This window comes from Culex quinquefasciatus, chromosome 2 (genome assembly GCF_015732765.1).
Source record: "Culex quinquefasciatus strain JHB chromosome 2, VPISU_Cqui_1.0_pri_paternal, whole genome shotgun sequence".
NCBI classification, from domain to species: domain Eukaryota; kingdom Metazoa; phylum Arthropoda; class Insecta; order Diptera; family Culicidae; genus Culex; species Culex quinquefasciatus.
In genome coordinates this window covers 100215640-100237344 of record NC_051862.1, presented here as the reverse complement: position 1 = coordinate 100237344, position 21705 = coordinate 100215640, and the positions used below count along the sequence as shown (strand labels likewise).

The 21705-nt window shown below is 39.4% G+C and overlaps 1 protein-coding gene across 1 annotated transcript in view; it reads right to left on the bottom strand.

The window, feature by feature from the left end:
* LOC119767183 overlaps positions 1 to 15335 on the bottom strand; it is a 73381-nt gene extending 58046 nt beyond the window's left edge. The window contains exon 1 of the mRNA XM_038255123.1: positions 14110 to 15335. Coding sequence (XP_038111051.1) covers positions 14110 to 14111 — 2 coding nt within the window. The 5' untranslated portion in view covers positions 14112 to 15335. The remainder of the gene's footprint in view (positions 1 to 14109) is intronic.
* Positions 15336 to 21705: the final 6370 nt, after the last annotated feature.

Here is a 21705-nt window from a genome sequence, read left to right as displayed (position 1 = left end):
TAGTTGATAACAAACAATAACAAACAACTTGTTTTCTTCAAAAACAAGTTGCAAAGTTGCATTACCATAACTGTTGGTTAGCTCAGAACAGTTCAGATTGAACTTGACCAAGAACTAGTGGCTTGATTGCAAAAAAAATCACTCTGTTTAGTAAACATTCAATCTTAATCTAGAACTAATGTCAATATCAACCTTACTCCTGTTGTTCCACCCTGCTTGATGATGTTTACAGGGAAAAAGTGTACAATAAATTCAGTACAACAAATTTGAACGCGCTGACAACGTGCAAATGCACATGTGATTTTCAACGTGTTTTGTGATGGTGGTGGCAATGGGGCTGATGCTCCCCATCGCGTGATACGCGATACGGTGATATGTAAGCTAGACAGAGCAAAAGAGCAGGAAATCTGATAGCGTTAATCAGCAGTGACCTCTGAACCTGTCCCTATGAGCCGGTTAAGCTCAAAATCTGTTGGGATAGCACTCCAACTCCCCTCTGATGTGTTATGTTCTCACTAATGTCTGATTAAGGTTAAAATAAAAAGTGCAAATATTTTACCCACTTTTTAACTACTTTTCAACGTGTCGATCAAAACTGGTTCCTGGCCAGCCTCTTGCCAACCCAAACCGCATACATATTGCATCAGAGTGTAGTGCCACCAAAGTGTGTGTGTGTGTGTGTGTGTTTGTAAGGAGAGTACAGGCAGTGCTCGTGTTTCAACGAGAGTTGTGCGGTGATGTCGTACATGGCAGTCTCAGCAGTGTTGGGAAGTCGGGTTCATAAAATACTTTACGAGCCACACACGGCAGCGTCCGAGGCTGAGCAATAAGGGTCACATAATTAGTGCAAAGTAAACATAACATTGACCAGCAGGCAGCGTAAGGGCACACACGGCTACAGAGCACGCTTGGCGAATACTTTCTAGCCATGTTTGAATGGAACGGAATCTGATGCCGAACAGCATATCTGGTTGTCAAAAAGATCGCTATCTGTTTGAAATGTACAAGTGCGAGATACATTACCACCTGTTTGTAGCAATGATTAGTTGTGTTACATTTTATTAAAAAGGCCACATCAGGAGCTGAAGAGATTCGCTTTCTGTGGATTTGTTTGCACTGCTAAGCAGTTAAAAGAGAATAGAATAACTATAAATAAATTTAATATAATTGTGTTTCTTTTAATACAATTTTCTAAAGTAAAATGTAAATTTTCGTTATGCCGTTTTACCCTTCAAAGGATGTTGGTGTTGCAAAAATTATAAAGATAACCGGGAAGGAAATCAACAGTTAGGGACCATCCATAAACCACGTGGACATTTTTTTGAAATCTCACCCCCCCCCCCCGTGAACAATTCCATACAACCCCCTAATGTGTTTACATGATTTATGGTTGAATCCGATTTCAGAGCTAAATGTTACGTATTTTCTCACTTGAAAACTAAGCGAAATATCTCCATAGTCAAATAACATAGGTCGATGACTTAATATAACTTCAATCTCGCAAAAATGGATAATGCTATTGGGGTATAGTATAACACAACTCAACATTTTTGAAGTTGATGTAAATAAACGCGTCAGTTTCGCCAAGGCCCTGTCAAAAAGTTAAATTGGAAATTTTTGATATAAATGCTACACACCAATTTCTATTTACTGAATTCAGTTAAATTTACTGAAATCCACTTTCCCGAAATTTTCAGTAAATTAATACATGCTGAAACTTCAGCTCTATTCCAATTTTAACTGAAGTTCAGCGAAAAACTAACTGAAGATTTCAGTAGTGCACTTTTCAGTAAATATTAACTGAAAACGAAAATCAGAATTAATCTAAGGGGTGCGCATGGTTGTTTATAAAAGGAAGCGCATGGTGACTTGTGATGAATCTATAGCATGTATACTAAGGTGCCCAGAATATGGGACTTTTTCTCAAAACCTTGCTCCACAAGCTGATTATTGTTTCTTGAGCTATTTTAGGACTCTGGGCCAAATATGAGCAAAATCAGTTAACATTTACCCATTGATTATCGAAGGTGAAGTTTGTATGGGAAAACCCGAATAAATGTATGGAAAACCCAATTTTCTTACGGTTTGGTCTGCAGGGTGCGCTACTTCCTTCCAAACAATCCCAAAACTGAGATTATTATTGAAAATTTAATGCTCTACAACTTTGTAGAACATCACTGGCGTGCCCAGCTCTTTGAGGAAGGTGGGGCAATAATATGGAAGTTTTGAAAAATACGTCATTTGTGGACACCCCCTGACCAAATGTAGAACAAATTTCTGAGGATGGTGGGGCAGTTGCCCCATGTTGCCCCACCCTGTGCACGCTAGTGTAGAACATACCAAAGCTTTGAAACTCGATCTTGAAAAGTTATTAGTGATTTAAAATTGTAATTTTTGTATGAAAAACTTTTTTTTAACAACTTTTGGCTCGAGTAACAATCGGTTAATCTCAACCAATTGTGCTCAAAATTTGCACATTTGTGCTTATAATAACACAAAAAACCGTTTCCGCTTATGATGCAGGGGGTCATTTTTTCTGGGCACCCTAATGTATACCCAAAATTTATAATTTCATTTAGTGGCATTGATTTCACTAAAATTAAATTCTGATCTCATACCTTGACAAAACAGAAGCGTTTACTGACAAATTTACAAAATTTCGAGTTTTGTAATCCATCAATTAAGTAAATATTCTGTATAAATCAGTGGTTCTCAACCTGTATTGATCCATTCCCCCCTTGGCTGAATTTCAGGAACATCATTCCCCCCCCAACTAATTGCACAAATGTCATATTTTTGGTATTAATGTTTGCATAAACTTTAAATTTTTCACAACATTTCATTTTTTCTTCACTCGCAACAATTTACACATACTTGCAGCATTTTTAAAATGCATTTTCATTATCTGTTCATATTTAATGGAATGCAAAAGCTCCCGAAAAATCTTTTTATTATAATCTTTTTATAAATGTTCCTGTATGTTGCAATATTATAAACACTAACAGTTTCAGTTTTTATCAATCACAGACAGAAATCATGACTGATATTTTATTTAAAGAAAAAGACAAAATAGACTTCATATAATTTTTACAAAAACTAATATTTGATGCTCGATTATTTTTCAAAGTAATGGAATTTTGCCCAAAACGATGCAAAAACTCCCAGGAATTAATTTGAATAATGTTCGAAAAAACGAATCAACGCAAAACTTCACAAATATATTTTATAAAAAGCTTCCCAGTTGAAAAAACTAAACTTAACAAAACCAAAGCAAAATTGACATAAAATAAAAATATTTTCAAAACATTCTCATTTTGAAAATAATGGACGAAAACGGCTTTCCCGGGAAGCTGATAAGACTGACCAGAATGACGATGGATGGTGCTAGGTGTTGTGTGAAGATATCGGGTGCGGAATCGGACTCGTTTCCTTCACTCGGGGGGCTTCGGCAAGGCGATGGGATTTCTTGCCTCTGTTTCAATGTGGTACTGGAAGGTGTTATGAGACGAGCGGGCTTCAATATGCGGGGCACGATCTTCAGCAAGTCCAACCAATTCATCTGCTACGCCGACGATATGGACATTGTTGGCAGAACGCTCAAGGCGGTTGCTGATGCGTACACCGGCTTGAAGCGGGAAGCAGAAAAGGTTGGGCTAAGGGTGAATGTGGCGAAGACAATGTACCTGCTGGCAGGAGGAACCGAGTCCCTTAGGGCTCGCATTGGACCGTGCGTTACGATCGACGGCGACGAATTCGAGGTGGTAGAGGAGTTTGTATACCTCGGATCGTTGGTGACGTCGGACAACAGCTGCAGCAGGGAAATTCGGAGACGCATCATCGCTGGAAGTCGTGCCTATTTCGGTCTCCACAAGAGCCTAAGGTCCCGGAAATTCTCCTACATACGAAGTGTTCCATCTACAAGTCGCTGATAAGACCGGTCGTCCTCTACGGGCACGAGACGTGGACAATGCTCGAGGAGGATCTACGAGCGCTAAGCGTATTCGAACGTCGAGTGCTCAGGACCATCTTCGGCGGCGTATTTGGGAACGACGGATGGCGGCGGAGAATGAACCACGAGCTTGCGCAGCTCTACAACGAACCAAGCATCCGGAAGGTCGCGAAGGCTGGACGGTTGCAGTGGGCGGGTCATGTTGCTAAGATGCCGGAGCGACCCGAGCAATTGAGCCAGCGGAACCAGAGGATCAACCCTGCGAAATTGGTGTTTGTGTCGGAGCCGGTAGGAACAAGACGTAGGGGGGTGCAACGCGCGAGGTGGGTGGACCAAGTGGAGAACGATTTGGAGAGAGTGGGTGCCCCGCAAAACTGGAGACAAGCAGCCATGGACCGAGCTTGTTGGCGGAGAATCGTGCAGCAGGCCAAGCTAATGGTGTAGCGCCAACAAAAGTAAGTAAGTAAGTCTCATTTTGAAAGGAAATGAAATTTAGCTTGAATTTATTTAAAAAAATATTAGTAAAGCTAATTTTTGAAATTTATAACAAAATATGCTCATGTTTAAAATAATGTTATTATTTATAAAATTATTTATGAAATTCCATTCTTTAAAAATTGCTCATGTTTGAGAGAATGCAAATATAAAAAAAATGATGGTATTATTCAGAACAATTTGAAGGAGTAAACTTTTTTGAATTATAGGTTTTGTTAGCTATATTTTTGAAACATCTGCAAAGATAAAATAAAATAAAAATTGCTGTTGTATTTTATCACAGAAATTCCCATATATTTAAAATATATTTTGAACTTCACAGGTTATTGAAATACAACCAAAGATCTATATTTTTTACAAAAACGCATTGGTTTTCTATTACATCGTCATTCCCCCCCCAAGAACGGCCAAATTCCTCCCCAGGGGGGAATTCCTCACCGGTTGAGAAACACTGGTATAAATAGTAAAAAAAACTAGGTTAAAAATTTGCTTACATTCATCAAACACTACAATTTAACCTAAAAAATATACAGCTAGTCCCCAAGATTGAGCTCATCGCGAGACTGTGCAAGGTGCAACCGAAGACAAGCGCCTACTATGACCGAAAGACGAAAGCGTAACCAAAACTAAAGAGGTGCATCCGGACATATCGTATCACCAATAGTAGGTACACCACGCCACAGTAGGCTTGTGATGAGTTGACCAAGCAGCCAAGGTAAGAAAGAAAGATAGATATAAAAATGCAGATATGGATCTTTTTTCTCGGTAGTGATCCAACACCAAAACGAAACCGTCATGTAGCCGTGTTGTTGCAGGAGGCCTCTACGATGTACCCCCCATGTCAGTGTTATTTATCCTCGGTCACTATTATCTATTTACTTTCCAACGGCATGTCCCCGATCAAATTCAACCGGACAATCAAGTTGCATTTTAGATGCGGGGTATGCTTTCATAAGAAATCGATATATTTCGTTTTGTTACATGATATACCTTTCCCAGCCGTCCCATGCAGCCCGAGGATGATACTAAACTGGTGGTAAAGTGGCCACGGTCAACGAGCTATATGGTCGTGTGTGCAGGTGCTTTCTTCCTGCCCAGCCACAAGTTCGACATAGTAGGCCTGAAATCTCGATTTTCAAAGAATAACTAGCATTGATTTTTAAATTTAACTGCAATTGACTTCTAGCTGTCAACATCGAGAATGAGAAAAAATGTTTTACAGAATGATTCAAAATGAAATATTTTTTCTTGAAGCCCAGCTATGGAAGAAAATCAGGGTAAAATATCTAAAAACAAAAGGAACGTATTTTTGGACTAAATGGAATCAGAGAGAACGTCCAGAAAGGGATTTTTGGAGCTAGAAAGAATATCGAGGAAAGAAAAGTATCGAAGCAGGGACTGAAGAAACCATCAAAAGATGGAGAAATATTGAGAAAGTGAAGATTGACAATTATACTTTTGAGAATATTTGGAGTATTTTTTGTGAAAATATAAAAAAAATGTGAAAGGGTTCATTTTTTCGAACTAACAAATACACCTGAGATCTTGAAATAAGGAGAATGTATTCAATGGTAATCCAAATCTAGGTGATATCAATCGGTAATCAATTCGCACCGGCCAGTCGGACATTTTCTAATGTGCTAACCAACACCTTCGAACTCTCCAGATAACTCGCTGCTTGGGAACCGATGAATGAAAAATTTATTATTCCCTTGGGGTGGGCGCTATCAGAATCATCTGATATTGCAACGTGTCATAAATTTTGATTGCAACAAAAAGTATGAACCAAAACACGCAGTTAATTGTGATTTAAAATGTTAGGAACGGTGTTTGGGATCGATAATTTCACTAATTTTATTGGTATTGTAGAATAAATAATTGGGTAATTCAATGCTCCACGAGTTCGACCACACTCTAGAGTGGGTGTTTACGAGGTTGTCTTATCATCATCAAGCTTTGTTGTATTTCCCAAAAACGAAAATACATGTGAAATAAAGTCACATGCAGTCCCAGCAGGGTGCCACCTGCGTGGTACGTTTTTATTAATTTCGTTAACAAACCTATAGAGCACAAGAGCCAGAGCGCTGAACAACAAGCTCCAGATTTTCGAACAAACTGGTTGTCGCCGCCACGAGTCGCTCTTTACTACAAAAAAAAGGACCTCAACGTGCCACACGGCAGTGCCCATGAGCTTTTTTTTGATGGTATGAAACTTAATCCGACACAATACGAAAATAAACACGAGCATTCATTCATCGGCAGCCGCAGTGGCCGGCGCAGTACAACGGCACCCATCAGGGACTCTTCGATATGTCATGGGTTTATAGCAGTCACTCATTGAAGCGTTAAAACAGTCCGCCACCTTCACCTGAGTGTGCACAGTAAAAAAGGGGACTCCAAATCAAAAATTGTGTTAGTAGGGGAAGGTGGGGCAAGACGACCATATGGGGCAAGAGGAACAATTGCTCGTACGGCAGTAATTTTTACAATTTTGATTATTTCCAGTATGAGGAATTGTTGCTAGCAATGCAAATAGCTGATTCTACTACCACATAACCGCCAAAACGACGTAAACGCCACGGGGCATAAGATTTAGTGAAGTTTTTCAAAACCTTTGTTTTCTTATAATATTTGGAAAGTGCAAAATAAGGCTTAGGGTTTGCTTTAAGGCACATTTTATCAAAATGCTATTTTCCTAGATCAGTAGTGTCCCTACCAATGACATGCACCTATTACGAAGTATGATTTAACTTTTGGTTATTTTTGTTGAGAGCTTTTAAAAATCTTGTTCAGGTGGGGCAAGTGTACCATATGGATTTTTAGTATGGAAAAAATACGAATTGCTGCAACAACATATTTTATTGGGAAATAAATACTTGATAGTGCTTAAAACTGATTAACAATTGTTAAAAAAATGTCCATAAAAAATTAAGTGATATTATGATAATTTACTATTTATCATCTAAGTAATTTTTTTTCGTAAAAACGATAAAATTCTTAGTAAAATATTATTATTTAATCTAAAAATGGAAGAAACCTTTCAAATACATTCTAATCTGATGTATCTAAGTGATAACAGTTCAATTGTTAGCAAATTAACATGTTTTTTCATGCATTGTTCCTCTTGCCCCAACGGGTTGTTCGTCTTGCCCCACTAGTTGAGTAGAACGTACGGAAAATCAAAAATTCTAAAATCAATTTTTTATATTAAATAACTGAATTTTTTAAAAACTGTTTCTTACAAAGTCTTAGTCAAGACCTAGAAAAAATGATTATAATAAAATCCGATAGATTTTTTAATTTTATAATGGGTTATAACGAGCATTTCCTTAGCTTGTTACACTTGCCCCACTTTCCCCTACTCCGTAAGAAATTTGTGAAACTTTGTCATATCCGACCAACTTACACTCAAAACAGCTCAACTTTATACCTTCCCCTTTTAACTGGGAGTTTTAAAGTGACAGCAGTATGTTTACATCCACGCTGACAAAGTGAGGTACATTTCCGTTATTTCAGTGTAAAGTTGGATATTTTTTTTTCACTGTGCAACACTGTTGCTGCTGCTGAAGAAGGCAACCCAAGGAGAGAAAGAGATGCGCCTCAAAACCAAAAAACCAATGAAATGCAACCACCAAAGTTTGTAATAAATAATTTATGAATGAACACAGCGGTGCTTTTTTATAAAGGCAGCAGAGATTATGATATTTGATACTTTTCGATTTGTTCACGTCTTTTACGTGCGAGCATTGTCTCCCGCCCTTTCGGAAACTGCTGGCCATACGCGGCCAACGACAACGCCGCGTGAAAATTCAAGGTGTAAAAATGATTGACGTAAAGCTCGGGGATCCGGTTTTAGGCGTTTGTTTTTGGAATTTGGAAATTGGACTGCGCTGCAGCTACACACAGCTCTGATTGGCGGGCTTATTAAGAATCTCGTTGAGTTGAGGTTGGACCGCGCTGCTGCTGATTGATAACTGTATGCTTTGTAAAGCGCGTGGGAGCAACTTGGTAACATATAAATCATACACACGATATGTATCTGGAGCCGGTGCATTCCATGTGGTTCTTGTAAGACTACATGGCACGTTGACAAGTGTCGGTATGCGGTTTGGAGGGTTTTAATTATCTCTGTTAGATAATAAACTGATGTGGCTTTTATAACTCTTTTGAGCACTAATTGTAAAACATATTCTGAAAAGCTTAAAGTCACAACTTATCATTATTATACATGTAAAAAGTACATGCAAATGGTTATATGCAGTATAAGTTACATATAAGACTATAAATTCACTTGACAAATGAACTTATGTTTGGCTGAAAAAAACTTTGTCCGAATTTGTTTAATTCAGTTCAGTTTCGGGTTTCGAAAAAATAGTTAACCGATTCTTAGCGAAGCTACACCAAAATGTCACTTTTTTCAATTTTCAATGTGATTTTTTATATGAAAAATTTCATTTTAATTATGATCTAATAATTGCAATATGCTTTAAATGCGTTTTCTTATCTGAAATGCCAAAAATATTGACCAAATAAGGTGTGCAAGTCATTGAATGGGAGAGGAGTTTTTTCATAAATCTGCTCCTTTCGTTGTCCCGTCACGAAAAGAAATGGCTGGCAAAAACTCAAATCTCAACCAAATCTTTCAGTTCAAGGAGCAAAAGTTTCATTTTTCAATTTGTGATAATGTGTAGAAGAGCAAAAGTTTTAAAAAATCAATCTGGCAAAACTGTGTCGATTTTTTTGATGTGCCTTTTAAAATTCCAGTTTTACGATGTTGTCCCGTCCCGCTACATTTTCATTTCAGGAGAAGCACAGGTATAATATTGTTCATTATGCATGTCATTTCTATGTTGGAAAATCAATTATCTTTTCAAATATGTAATAACATTGGGGGGTTTCTTCTTTAATTGTGCCACTACAGCCAAAACGCTGAAAAAAAATTTTTGAAAAGGAGCCGAAGAATCGGTCAGTTGTGCTTTCCCCTCTTTTATAGGTTGCAAATTGTTAATATTTTTAAAAGTTTAGCATTATCACTAGGACTCCGAAATAAGTTGTTAAATTATCTAAGATCATTTCTTAATACAGCTCAGACTCGACTGTCCGAATTCCTCGCAAAAAATCTACAAGATGACCACGAAACCATTTTATTTCGTTGTCTTATTTGAGGTCGTCAATCTCAAATGTGACCCCAATTATTCTCCCAAGTGATCTGGGAATGTGTTACCCAAGACAGTGGCCAATATGCCGGTGGTGTAATATTGAGAGCATTCATTCGGTATTGTAGCTGGCAACCAACCACTCGATTTTGTCTAATTTTAGGTTGCGGAACTCATAAAAAGTGACCAACCACCGATGATAAGTGTAATCAGCTTAGTTTTAGCAGTTTTGATTCTCCAGAAATTATGAGAAAAATCCTATAGTCGCTCCACACTGACTTCGTGACTAATTTAGACTACACCCAAAACTGGCAGCGCTAGTCCGAGAGAATGATGGTCTCGAGTTGAGAGAATAGTGGTACCATTCACGGACGCAGAGAACACAGCTCGAGATGGGCGATAGAACTATTCTCTCGAGGTTCATTTGCAAAAAAAGTTCATCCGTCAAACAAAAAAACCAAAAGTGTCGACAACGGGAATCGAACCAGAGACCTTTGACAAACCAATCCAATGACTTAGCTGCCTCGGCCACCACAGCTTGGTGACCAAGGAGAAGTCAGAAGTCGATGTATGACACTTGTTGGAGATATATTGATTCAACTAACGAATGAACTCATTTGTTATGATGGTGTGAGTTGGTACCATTATTCTATCGATTTTGGCACTGAGCCCTCAATAAATTTTGAGAGAAAGATTATCTCGATTCTGAATTTTGGGTGTAGTAAACTATAAAGTTCGAATTTAAATACGCACGAACACACTTCTCACTGCAATCTTGGAACAGCTTAGATAAATCCATCGCTAACCTTTTTTAGGCCAGCAGACAGAACTGTCGCACCACTAACATTCCCTCACGTGTGTGAGAACAACGGTGAGATCAAACGCGAAGCTGCAGCTTCAGAGCGACATTTCACATTTCCTCCTCGTCATGAGCATCGCGTTCTGCGCTCAATGCAAAGTCGTAAAACGAATTGGAGGAACAACAAACACAATGGTTTCGTAAAAACGTAAACTTAACAATGACCACAATGTGCTGAAGAAAAATAAACCGTACTATTTTGCTTGCAAGATTAGGATGGTTGAAGGATTTTATTTTATGGGATTTTAAAGGGTTTAAAGAGTACTTAGTATGTGTTTGAAAGTTATTTAACTTTAATCCATTCGTTTGGTATCATCATAGGAGACACACATACGCTAGATAAAGCATGAAATGTTTTGCTTTGCGGCAACCATCAATAAAACTTGAAGCTGGTCAAACTGCCAATATAAATAAACAGTAGCTCTCCAAAGTTGTCCGCCTTGCCTCGAAACTTCCCTTCAACAACGAGCTCTAAGCGCACGCTGCCTGGGCGCTTAATAAAAAGGTTAAGCTGGAGCCAAGTGCTCACATGCATGTCTCCAGCAACCGGATTTTGTTTCAACTTATCAACCGATTTGTCATACTCATTATGTCCCCTGATAAGAGTGAGAAAGAGAGAGAGACCACTCAAAAGACGCCGTACTCGACGAGCTTTGGGGCACGGCTTATTCAATGCCGTGCAAAATATTTCATTAGTTCTGGTCGTAGCGAATTCCCGCGCCCTGGCCAACTGGCACTGGTCCTTGCCAGGCCGGATGACGTTTGTTGCGAGGGAACTGGTGCAAGTGCATGGGACTTTTTTTCTCCCTTCATTTTCATTTTAATTTTATTGCACAAACCTGACCTAACACAACGAGTCTACGGGAAATTTTCTTCCGTCCGTCACGCAATTGCAAACTCACAATTTTCGACTCCACGGGGCCTAAGGTTCTCCTAACCCCAAAAGCAGTGTTGGCGTTTTGTCAAGGCCCATAACAATCATTTGAGTCAAATTAAGAGGACAGAAATTTATTCCCAGCAATTATCACAAAGTGCAGAAAAAATGCAATCAGGTTCTTATCTTCCAATGGCTGTAGTAAACATGGAAAATGTCTAAATCAGATAAACGTTTTTACACATGCCGATTGGCACCATAACAATGATAATCGGAATGCTTGTATTGATTTGGAATGTGAACTGGAAAATAATCATATCGTCATACTGATTTTTACAGGAAAACCATGCTCAAAACATTTAGGTAACGTAAACGTTGAATATCAAGATGATATACAGTCCTGACTCGATTATTCGAATTTCAACATCATATTCGAGTTCGCATTTAATTTTCAAAATTTCATACACGTCATTTTGGCCGCCATCTTGGATATAAAAAATTTAAATTACTTTAGCATAGCTTGGGGGTCATACTTGAAACTCGACTCGACAATCAAAAATCAGATAACGAAAAAAAAATGTTTTTTTCTATCCGATTAAAATAATGGTCAAATTGGAAAAAAAATCGAATTCATCGAAATAATTTTCACGAATTTTGAGTTTCTGTTGGGTAACACACATCACAACAATACGCTAAAAAAACAAACAACTTTGTTTCACCAAGTCGTGACGCGACAAAACAGGACTAGCAATTTGTTTTGTTCCCTTCTAAATCATTCAAGACTCGTCGGATTAAAATCATAACTCGCCCCATTACTAATGATCCGTCAGTGTGAAGTGTGAACTTTCTGACTCACCCTATCCTGAGTGCAGAGGAACTAAATCCAAACAGAACAATTGCGCCACTAGACATGCACCAACCACTCCGCGGGTGAATTCGGGTGCGATGTAATAGACCAAATGAAAAAAAAATCACGGAGCACGTGGTGCATGTTACCCCCTTATAGGCCGTGAGCAGAAACGGCAACAACAAAAAAGGGACAGACTCTTCTCCTTCCGTTATTCGACCGACCGAATAAAAATCATATCCGTCCCAGACTGACTATGGGCAATAATTGGAAGTTGTGTGCTACCCTCGGTGCTGCTGCTGCTAAAAACATTGTTTATTTATACCCACCGCACAGATCGCTTACCCTCTAGGAAGAGAGCTATACGTAATATAAAAAAATAAATGACAAGGAGTGAAAGCAACGCTGGTTCATGCAAACCTATGCGGTGTGAGGGCACATCACATCATAACTACCATCGGAGCAATAAAGTGTCTATTCAGAATGATACCGAGGCAACGCGGTGGGGTTAAAATGTTTCGGAATAGCCGGAATAGCAAAGTGTTAACGAGTTACAAGATAATGAATTACATACCAATCAAATCAATCAACAACAAGAAACGTTAATAAACATTTAAAGCAATTCAACTCATTAAGAAAACTGTTTGATTTCTAAACGGGGATACAGTTGAGTTACACATTTGTTCTAAAGGGTATCACAAAGTTCAAGGCAAGTTTTGCATGTTTCGTGAAAAATATCCTTTTTAAGTTATGTCGATGCCTTTTTGCGATTCACGTTTAGGTTATACGGATGAACATCAACATCGCAATTGAGCGCTTTATTTCTAAAAATGAATTTTGGTACAACTTTTAAAGGCGGTCGAGAAAATAAACGACAAAAACTTTGTATACCATTTGTACCAGCCTAAGGGAAGCTAAAATAAGGGGGTGCGCATGGTTGCTTACAGAAATGTCTTTGAAAATACTTTGAAGTCAAAAACTTTTTCTCGTTAAAATTAAAGTAAAGATGTGCAAATTGAACTTTTTGGTCTTTTTTTTAATGGTTAACTTATGATACCTTATGATTTCGCTACACATTACCAAACAAAAAATATGAAAATTTTGATAGCGAAAAAAATTGTTCAAATGTTAAATTTAATTGTTCATCAAAATAAAAAATAAAAGCAAATATGACGAATTATTGGCTGCTATTAAAAAGCCCTCGCCTTTCTTCTGTTGTTATTTTATTTATTTCTAAGTTTGTACGTTATAAGCTGAATTATTTTGCCGACGGTAATCTGTTGTGCATTTTCAGTATGATTCTTCTGCTTTTTTTATGCATATTAAACACCAATTTAAGTTTATCATCAAGATATTACAAGATTTTTCCCAAGAACATGTTTCCTAACCGTTCCTAGTCCCCTTGAATTGCTCATCAAATCCGGAAGGACAAATTTAACAAACAAAACCACCCTTTCCAGCCCACTGTGGTTTCTATTTCCCTCCCCGAACCAACCATTCTTCGGTTCGTTCTATTGTGAAAGAATTTACACCGCTCGATAAATTTACCCTCTCTTTCTCTTCGTGCTTTAATTCAAATTTCATCGAGGGTATTAATTACTTTCGCCGCCGCCGTCGTCGTCGCCTGCTTTGGTACCTATACTGCTGGTGTTGGTATCCTTGTTGCGATAACACACATCGCTCGCTAGGCAAAAAACCAAAGCAAGCCCGGTCTGACAGGCAGGGAACGTCTGTATTTTCAATGTAATGAAACGTAGCGCGGGGACAGACTTTCTTTCGACTCACACGTTTCATTCTCTAGGATTATTTACCACACTTTCAATAAAGAACGTTTTCATAGAAATATTGCAGAAAAGAGGGCTTCACGCGGATGAGTACGCACTCGAAGCAATAAGTGTGTGTGTGTGTGTGTGTTTGAGAGATACTTACATCGTATTTATTTGGCCTCATTGTACCTTTTTATTTTTTATTAATAAAATGTCACATTCGTTAATGCTACTAAACTGATAGCCACCGATCCAGATTGCGGGAGTTGTTTCCGAGCAAATTGATACACACATATAAAAATCTTTTATAAACACCACTTCAAATATAATAGATAGAAATTGATTGCGAAAGAATTTGAGGCTTTTTTTCGAAATGCGCCAGCAGCTCTTTTTTCCTTTCTTCTGGGTTGATTTTTTCTTCTGTTATCGCAATTTTCCTACTGGCACTTCAACTCTATATAATGCAGCAGACCGCGGCGCATGACAAAGTTGATTAATTGATTCCTGCGCGAGATTGTTCTTTATTCACACTACTAGCATTGATTCATCAGCATCATCGCCCTGGATGTGCTGAGTGCTCCAAGGACTCAACTCTTAGATGACTTTGTCGGTTATACAACCGATTTGTAAATATTTTTCTTCCTAAACAAAATTGTTTTCACTTTACACTGAACTTGGATTGTTAACTCTTCAAGTCGTCGAACTTTTATTTTCCTATTTTTTTTCTCCTTTTATTTTAGCTTCACTCTGCCATCAGCATCGGTCACTAAAAACAGTTGCTTGTGTTTTTCACCTAGAAACTCATCATCGTCTGTACACATTATATCTGCTTATCATTCACTTGATTAGATTTCCAATATTTTCCTCGTGTGCTGAATAAGGATCCACTTTGCCACAATTGCTCTTGGGATAATTGTAAAGCGACAAGCAATTATTTCGGTTGCGATCGAATCTTCATATTCACATGTGTGGGCCAAGATAAACCCGCCAGAGAGACAGCAGGAAATTAAACCTTTACGCGCTCACGTGTACACACTTAAAGCCCGCAGTTTGAAACTTAAAAATAAATCGTTATCAGATTTAGATGGTTGATTATTTCGCCCGATTAACGAACGAGGCGCGAACCATCACCACCACCGTCGCCGCAACTCTCAAAACTCTTCCAAACACGGATTCCGCGTGCCACCCCTTCTACACAACCTCACAAAGGTGTAACCAGCAGATCGTACGAGAGTGGCCCAATTACGGTCCTTCACGGTCGGTCCCGTAACGCCTATCCTTACTGGCGGCGGGTGTTTCGAACTGTCCACAAGAATCCTCACCCGCACCACACACCGGATTACTTTTTTCTAGCGCCGAACGAACGAAGCAGAGATGTTCACCCTACGAGGCGTAAAACACTACTAAACGCTTGCCAGCAGCAGATACGATGCTCGACGTCGCAGTTGTTGCTGTTGTTTTACGATAGGTGTACGGTCAAACGCGCGATGCCAGTATCCGACGGATTGACTGTGCTTGTGACGGTCGCGCGACAAATCCGGAGTCGCACGCGGATGTTGCGTGACACGCTAGGAAGACACGGTGACATTCCCAAGGGATGAACGACGGAAATCTACGGCATTCCAAAATAGTCTCTACAGCAATGACGCGTCTCTCGGAGTAAACCGGATCTCGCCAATCGTTCTGGCGCAATTCAATTTCCCTGTCCCTGTGATGCTGTTGCTGCTGCGTTGCTTGCTTTCGCTCACCATAGATAAGGGTTTTCCCGCGTGCATCCTGTTTATTCATCGTCGTAATTGCGTTGCCATATGGTTTTTGAGTGTTGAAATATGTTGCATGGTTAATTTGCATACGCTTAGCACATGTCAGGATTATATTTGAACGGTAGTCTGACAAGTAGTTCCTAAACACTTTCATCCAACCCCCAAACACAACACAGCATGTTTCAGGATAAACGTTGTATTGTAGTGTACAACACATGGAAATCGGTTGAGCTGACTACCAAACATGTCCGTGCGACAAATTGGTGTTGCGAGTTCATATTTTTAAAACTGTGCTTCATTTACGTTCAACTTCCGCGCCGATAATCACGTGTTTCGCGAAGAAAACATTGGCATTTTGCAGATATTTTTTCCGTGTAGAAGCGTTCTATTGTAATTAATTTCGTTCGAAAATTATTTTATTAACAGGCTCATCAAGCCTTGCTCATTTTTTTTTTCATTTAGTGATGTAAGTTTAAATTCATTCATGTAGTATTCTATGTTTGTTTGTTAAGCCTTGAAAATGATATTAGATACCAATATCGAAACTTCGGGCATACGAAAAGTGCGTTTTTCTTGCTACTGTGAATGCTTATGTTCCTTAAGTCGCCAGCAGTTTCTTGTATGAATTATTTATGGCTTAAGGGGCGAATTGGGACAGGAATTTTTTGATCGATTTGGTGTCATCGGCAAAATTGTAGGTATGGATACGGACTACACAGAAAATAATTATACACAGTAAAACAAATTTTAGTGGTTTTTTACTTAACTTTTTGTCACTAATACTTGATTTGCAAAAAAACTCTACTTTTTTTTATATATATATATGTTTCAGAGAACATCAACTTTTCAGAAATTTCCAGGTTGTGTAAAAAATCTTTGACCAGGTTATGAATTTTTTAATCAATACTGATTTTTTTCAAAAGATCGAAATATTGGTCGCAAAACTTTTTCTAGATGTAAAATCGAATTTGCAATCAAAAAGTACTTTAGTGAAATTTTGATAAGAGGCACCGTTTTCAAGTTAAAGCCATTTTTAGGTAACTTTTTTGAAAATAGTCGCAGTTTTTCATTGTTTGCCCACCTTTGAAAAAAATATTTTTTGAAAGCTGAGAAAATTCTCTGATTTTTGCTTTTTTGGACTTTGCTAAGATACACTTAAAATCAATCAATCAAAGATTGGCCCATCACTAGGCTAAATTCAAAATTTGAGCTCATTCTGACCGAGGGAACCCCTCCCTCTAATCGCTTGAAGTTTGTAGGGGAAAAATCATTAAATTGAATGGCGAAAAGCAACTGTATTACTTTTTTACCTGTGGAGGGTGCCATAGTTATTCGATTCTTACCATAACCTTCATAAAATATAAAAAAAAAACTTTCTTCAAGACATCATATTTTTAGGATTTTTTGCTGAAAAGTTATTTGCTTCCGAAAATGATCATTTTTGGGCGACCGACTCTTAAGGGCTACCTAGAAGCAATTATATTTTACGTGCTTGCTCATTTTGAGCCAAATCGGTTAAGGTAAGTTAGTTTTTATCGTTGAAGCAAACCGCAAAAATGCATGGGAAAGTGTAAAAATTTGTCGGATCAATGTCAAGTCATTGTACATATGAATATGTAAAATTTTATGACAAACAATTTTTTTTTCAAGAATGCAAAGCGAACCGAGTTAAAAGCGATTTAAAAAAGACGTTTTTGAATGAAAAGATGAAATGATAACGATCTGTAGCGACCCTTAACCCGGTTTCACAGGGTCGCTACAGGGTCACAGTTATTGTTGTACTCATATTTACCTAAGTAATCGATTCGGGGGTATTCCTGAGGTCTATATTTTTATTGTCACCCTAGTGCTCACTTGCCTGGCTGTCTGCCTGGCAGTGCAGCTGTTTTGCACAAAAATGGCTTGTTTTGGGAGCTAGCGAGGAAAGTCCTAAAAATAATATAATAATAAAATTATAAAATATTGACTTGATGACAGTTGTTCTAAATTTAATGAAGGTTCTACATCTGAGAAATGGTAAGAATCGTATAACTATGGCGCCCTTCAAACGTACTATTGTTGTTAATTAATTTATTTTCGGCAGCTTTAACCCCTCGGTCATTCGCTGCCCAATTGAAACGTACTAGCTGTACTAATAATTATATTTTGTTTTATCTAAGCTTATTTTACGAAGAAGGCTTTTTGTGTCACTTACTGATACTTTGGTACTTAGGCGCCAACCCGTTCTTAACACTCATTATCGTTATCAATGAACTCGCATTGGTGGGCTTTTTACACTCACGATTGATTATGATTTGATTTGATTGGTGTCTTTCCCGCTTCACGTTCCCTGGTTACATTGGCCAACGACAACAAAGTCGGTGCGAACGACGTTTGATAACAAACACAGCATGGTCCTAAGGTGTAATTTTTTACAATTCTGACACCGCCTCGGGGAACGGGGAACGAGTCCCAGCGATTTATCAGCCCCGGGTTATTCTGAGCCATGCCGGTAAAAAAAACTATACGAAGGTAACGGCGGACCACTTTCCATTGAAATAATAAACTAATCTTATCAGCTGTCTATGTACCGATCGTGATAATTTGAGAAACAAAAAAAGGGGCCAACTTTTTCTACCAAAACAAGCTGATTGCACGGGAATACGATTCTTTTACCGATTGTTAAAAACAGGAAGTACAGAGCACTGCTATAAGCGACAATTACGCATTGATTTCTCTAACATCAATCGAATTACACTTTTGGGGAAAACCGATTATTTTTATTTTATCATAAAAATTACTATTGACGTCCAAATAATGAACCGCCAGTCTAATTTTACTTCGCCAACAAGGCGCCATATGCGTAAATGGTGTATGCCGATTTACTTTATCTGTGCCATTATGTCTTATCGTCAAAATATTTCTTCGAATAGACAAAAGTCTCGATGAAAATCGGCGGGTGGCTTCGCGGATAAGACTGAAAAACCTACCGTTATTAATATTAAAAGTGGGTCTGACGGTTTTGACCTTACTCTCAAAAATCTAGGCAGGGAAATTTAAAAAAAGTGCGGTTTTCACCTATGCAGTATCTTCAGTTATCTCAGCGAGTATCTAAAATCAATGTTCCAATTAATTCCAAATTCAAGCAACTACACAACTCGTCGTTTTGAAAGCAATTCTTTTTGTTATTTCCCGTTACGATCTGTAAGCAATGCACAATTCAATGCACAAATATTCAAGTAATTAAATTTATCTAGAGCTGACAAAACTAATTTCGAGTATATATTGGTTGGCTCTATTGCAATAAGCCAGGCGACTCCATGGAGAAGAAGAGAATTGTAAAGGAGGCTCTTGATTTCTCAGCATAATAAAAACATTAAGGTGTCTCCGTGTAAGCACGGGAGCAAGCAGCAGTCAAGTGCTCAGTGCTCTATCGTTTTTTCGATTTTTTTCGCCGTAATTTACCGTGATTATCCGCGAGTTTGCTCCTACAGCATGCCAAAGGCCGGCCGTGGCCGTGGCAGTTCGAGTGCAGCCTCGAAAAACCCGCGAAGTTCGTCTACCGGCCGTGTGCAAAAAGGTAAACATACCAACGCCGTGTCGGCTGCCATCGCGCAGGGGAGCGTGAGCGCAGAAGGCATCGACAAAAAGTTACTACATCCCGGGTATGTTCCGAGATCACCAGTGCGAACCCGTTCCAGTACTTCCGGTGCCACGACCAGTGGCACATCAACATCCGCCAACATCCCCATCAGGAACGAGTCCCAGATGCTGAGCGACGACGAAGATAACAACAACAACAACACCGACGGTAGCAGCACTACCGACGACGACGACGACGACGATGGTCGTGCACGGAAGAAAGTGTCGACGATTAAAAAAAAAAAACAATTATCCGACGGAACGAAGACCACCACCAATTGATGTTGACGATGTAGACGAGTTGCTGGAAGGCCTCGGATATTGTCTGAAAATCGGTAAGTCGGCAGTGCAAGTGATCACACTGAATAAAAAGAATTTTGACCTGGTGTTTGAAGAGTTGAAGCGTAGCAACTTCAACTTCTACACATTCAACCCCAAGAAGCTCCCTGTTAAGGTCGTCCTGCAGGGTTACCAAGACCGTTCAGTCTTCGCCCTGAAGAAGTACCTTTCGGACGCCGGAATAAAACCGTGGGAGATAAAAGTGCTTTCGCGCAAGACAACAGTAACAGGAACACACACACTGTACCTGCAATGCCACCGTTGCCATAAATTCGGCCACGGCCCGCGGAGCTGCAACCTCCGGCCCCGCTGCGTGAAGTGCGGTGAGTCACACCTCTCGGAGGCGTGCGCACTGCCACGAAAGGCGGACCTGGGGGAAAACGCAGAACAAACCAAGCCGCGCGGAGTCTGCGATCAGCAGAGAAGCGAGTCAGACGTGCGTCCCTCACAAACCAAAAAAGTGCAAAAAATGCCTCACGGCAAGAAAAAGAGGCGGTCCTCACCAGCAGGATCGGTAGATTTGAAGAAGCTAAAGAATGCCGAAGCGCTACCTGCAAAGCCAGGCAGTTTGAGCAAGGACGCTCAAAAATTGTCTGGAAACCAGTTTTCTACCCTCCCTGTGGACGTGAGCGAGAAGGAAGAATTTGAACGACGGGAAAAGCTGCCACCCATTTTTGTGAAAACATCGTCATCGGATTCGGTACGAGAGTGGCTGACCGGGTTTATCAAATCTGGTGCTTTACGAGCTTCCATTCGCTTGTGTGCTGATGGACTCAAAATTCTGCTACCTACCAGAAAGGATTACAACTACGTTCGGGATTTTCTGAACAACACAAAGATTGAATACTACAGCCATGACGATCCAGGTAAACGCCCCATGAAACAGGTCCTCCGAGGCCTGTATGACATGGATGTGAGTGTGCTGAAAGAAGAGCTCAAAACTCTTAAGTTGAACGTGATCGAAGTCTTCAAGATGACGAGACACAACAAGGACATCAAGTATCGTGATTAACTGTACCTGGTTCATCTCGAGAAAGGATCGACAACGCCGTCTGAGCTGAAAGCAGTTCGGGCAATTTTCAACATCATCGTGTCTTGGGAACGTTATCGTCCAGTGCACCGTGACGTGACGCAATGTTCGAACTGTTTGCAGTTTGGACATGGTGGAAGGAACTGTTTCATCAAGAGTCGTTGTGCAACCTGCGGAGGTGAGCACAAAACACAAGCTTGCGAAACAATCAACGAGAACATCGAAGCGAAATGCTTCAATTGCGGCGGCGACCATTCGACCAAGAATCGAAGCTGCCCAAAACGTGCTGAGTTTGTAAAAATTCGGCAGCAAGCGACGACGAGGCACCAACCAAATCGTCGCAAAACACCACCAGCATACACAGACGTGGATTTTCCTGCTTTGGCGTCACCAGGACCAGGATCTACTCGAGTGGTTCCAAATCTGCAGCCATTGCCGTTGAATCAGCGGCAAAGAGGTGCAGAGCATACAACACCTCCAGGCTTCAGTCAGCAACCGAGGGAAAACCAACCAACATCAACGGGTGAAGGCAGTAGTGACCTGTTTTCACCACAAGAACTTATGAACATTTTCATCGAGATGACAACAACTCTGCGTGGGTGCAAAACTCACCAGGAACAAGTAAGAACTCTTGGAGCATTCATCTTAAAATACAGTTCGTAGTTTACTCGTTCTAGTGATTTTGAATATTTCAATGGATTTATTTTTTTAGTTTTAGGTTAGGATTAGCTGTTAAAGATTTTTTTTCTTTTTACCCAAATGTATTCAATTCAATGCAATAATGTAAAACAATTTGAAGCAAATAAATAAATGTGATCAGTTAATAATAAAACGAAAAATACAACAAAGATGAAGAGCATCAGGCCATACCACTTATCATGTAAAAGAAATGTAATTATTATAAGAAAGTTCAATAAAGACATATTTAATTTCAAAAAAAAAAACCGAGCCGCGCGTAAAGTGTGCGAACTGTGACGGCAACCATACCGGTAACTACCGCGGATGC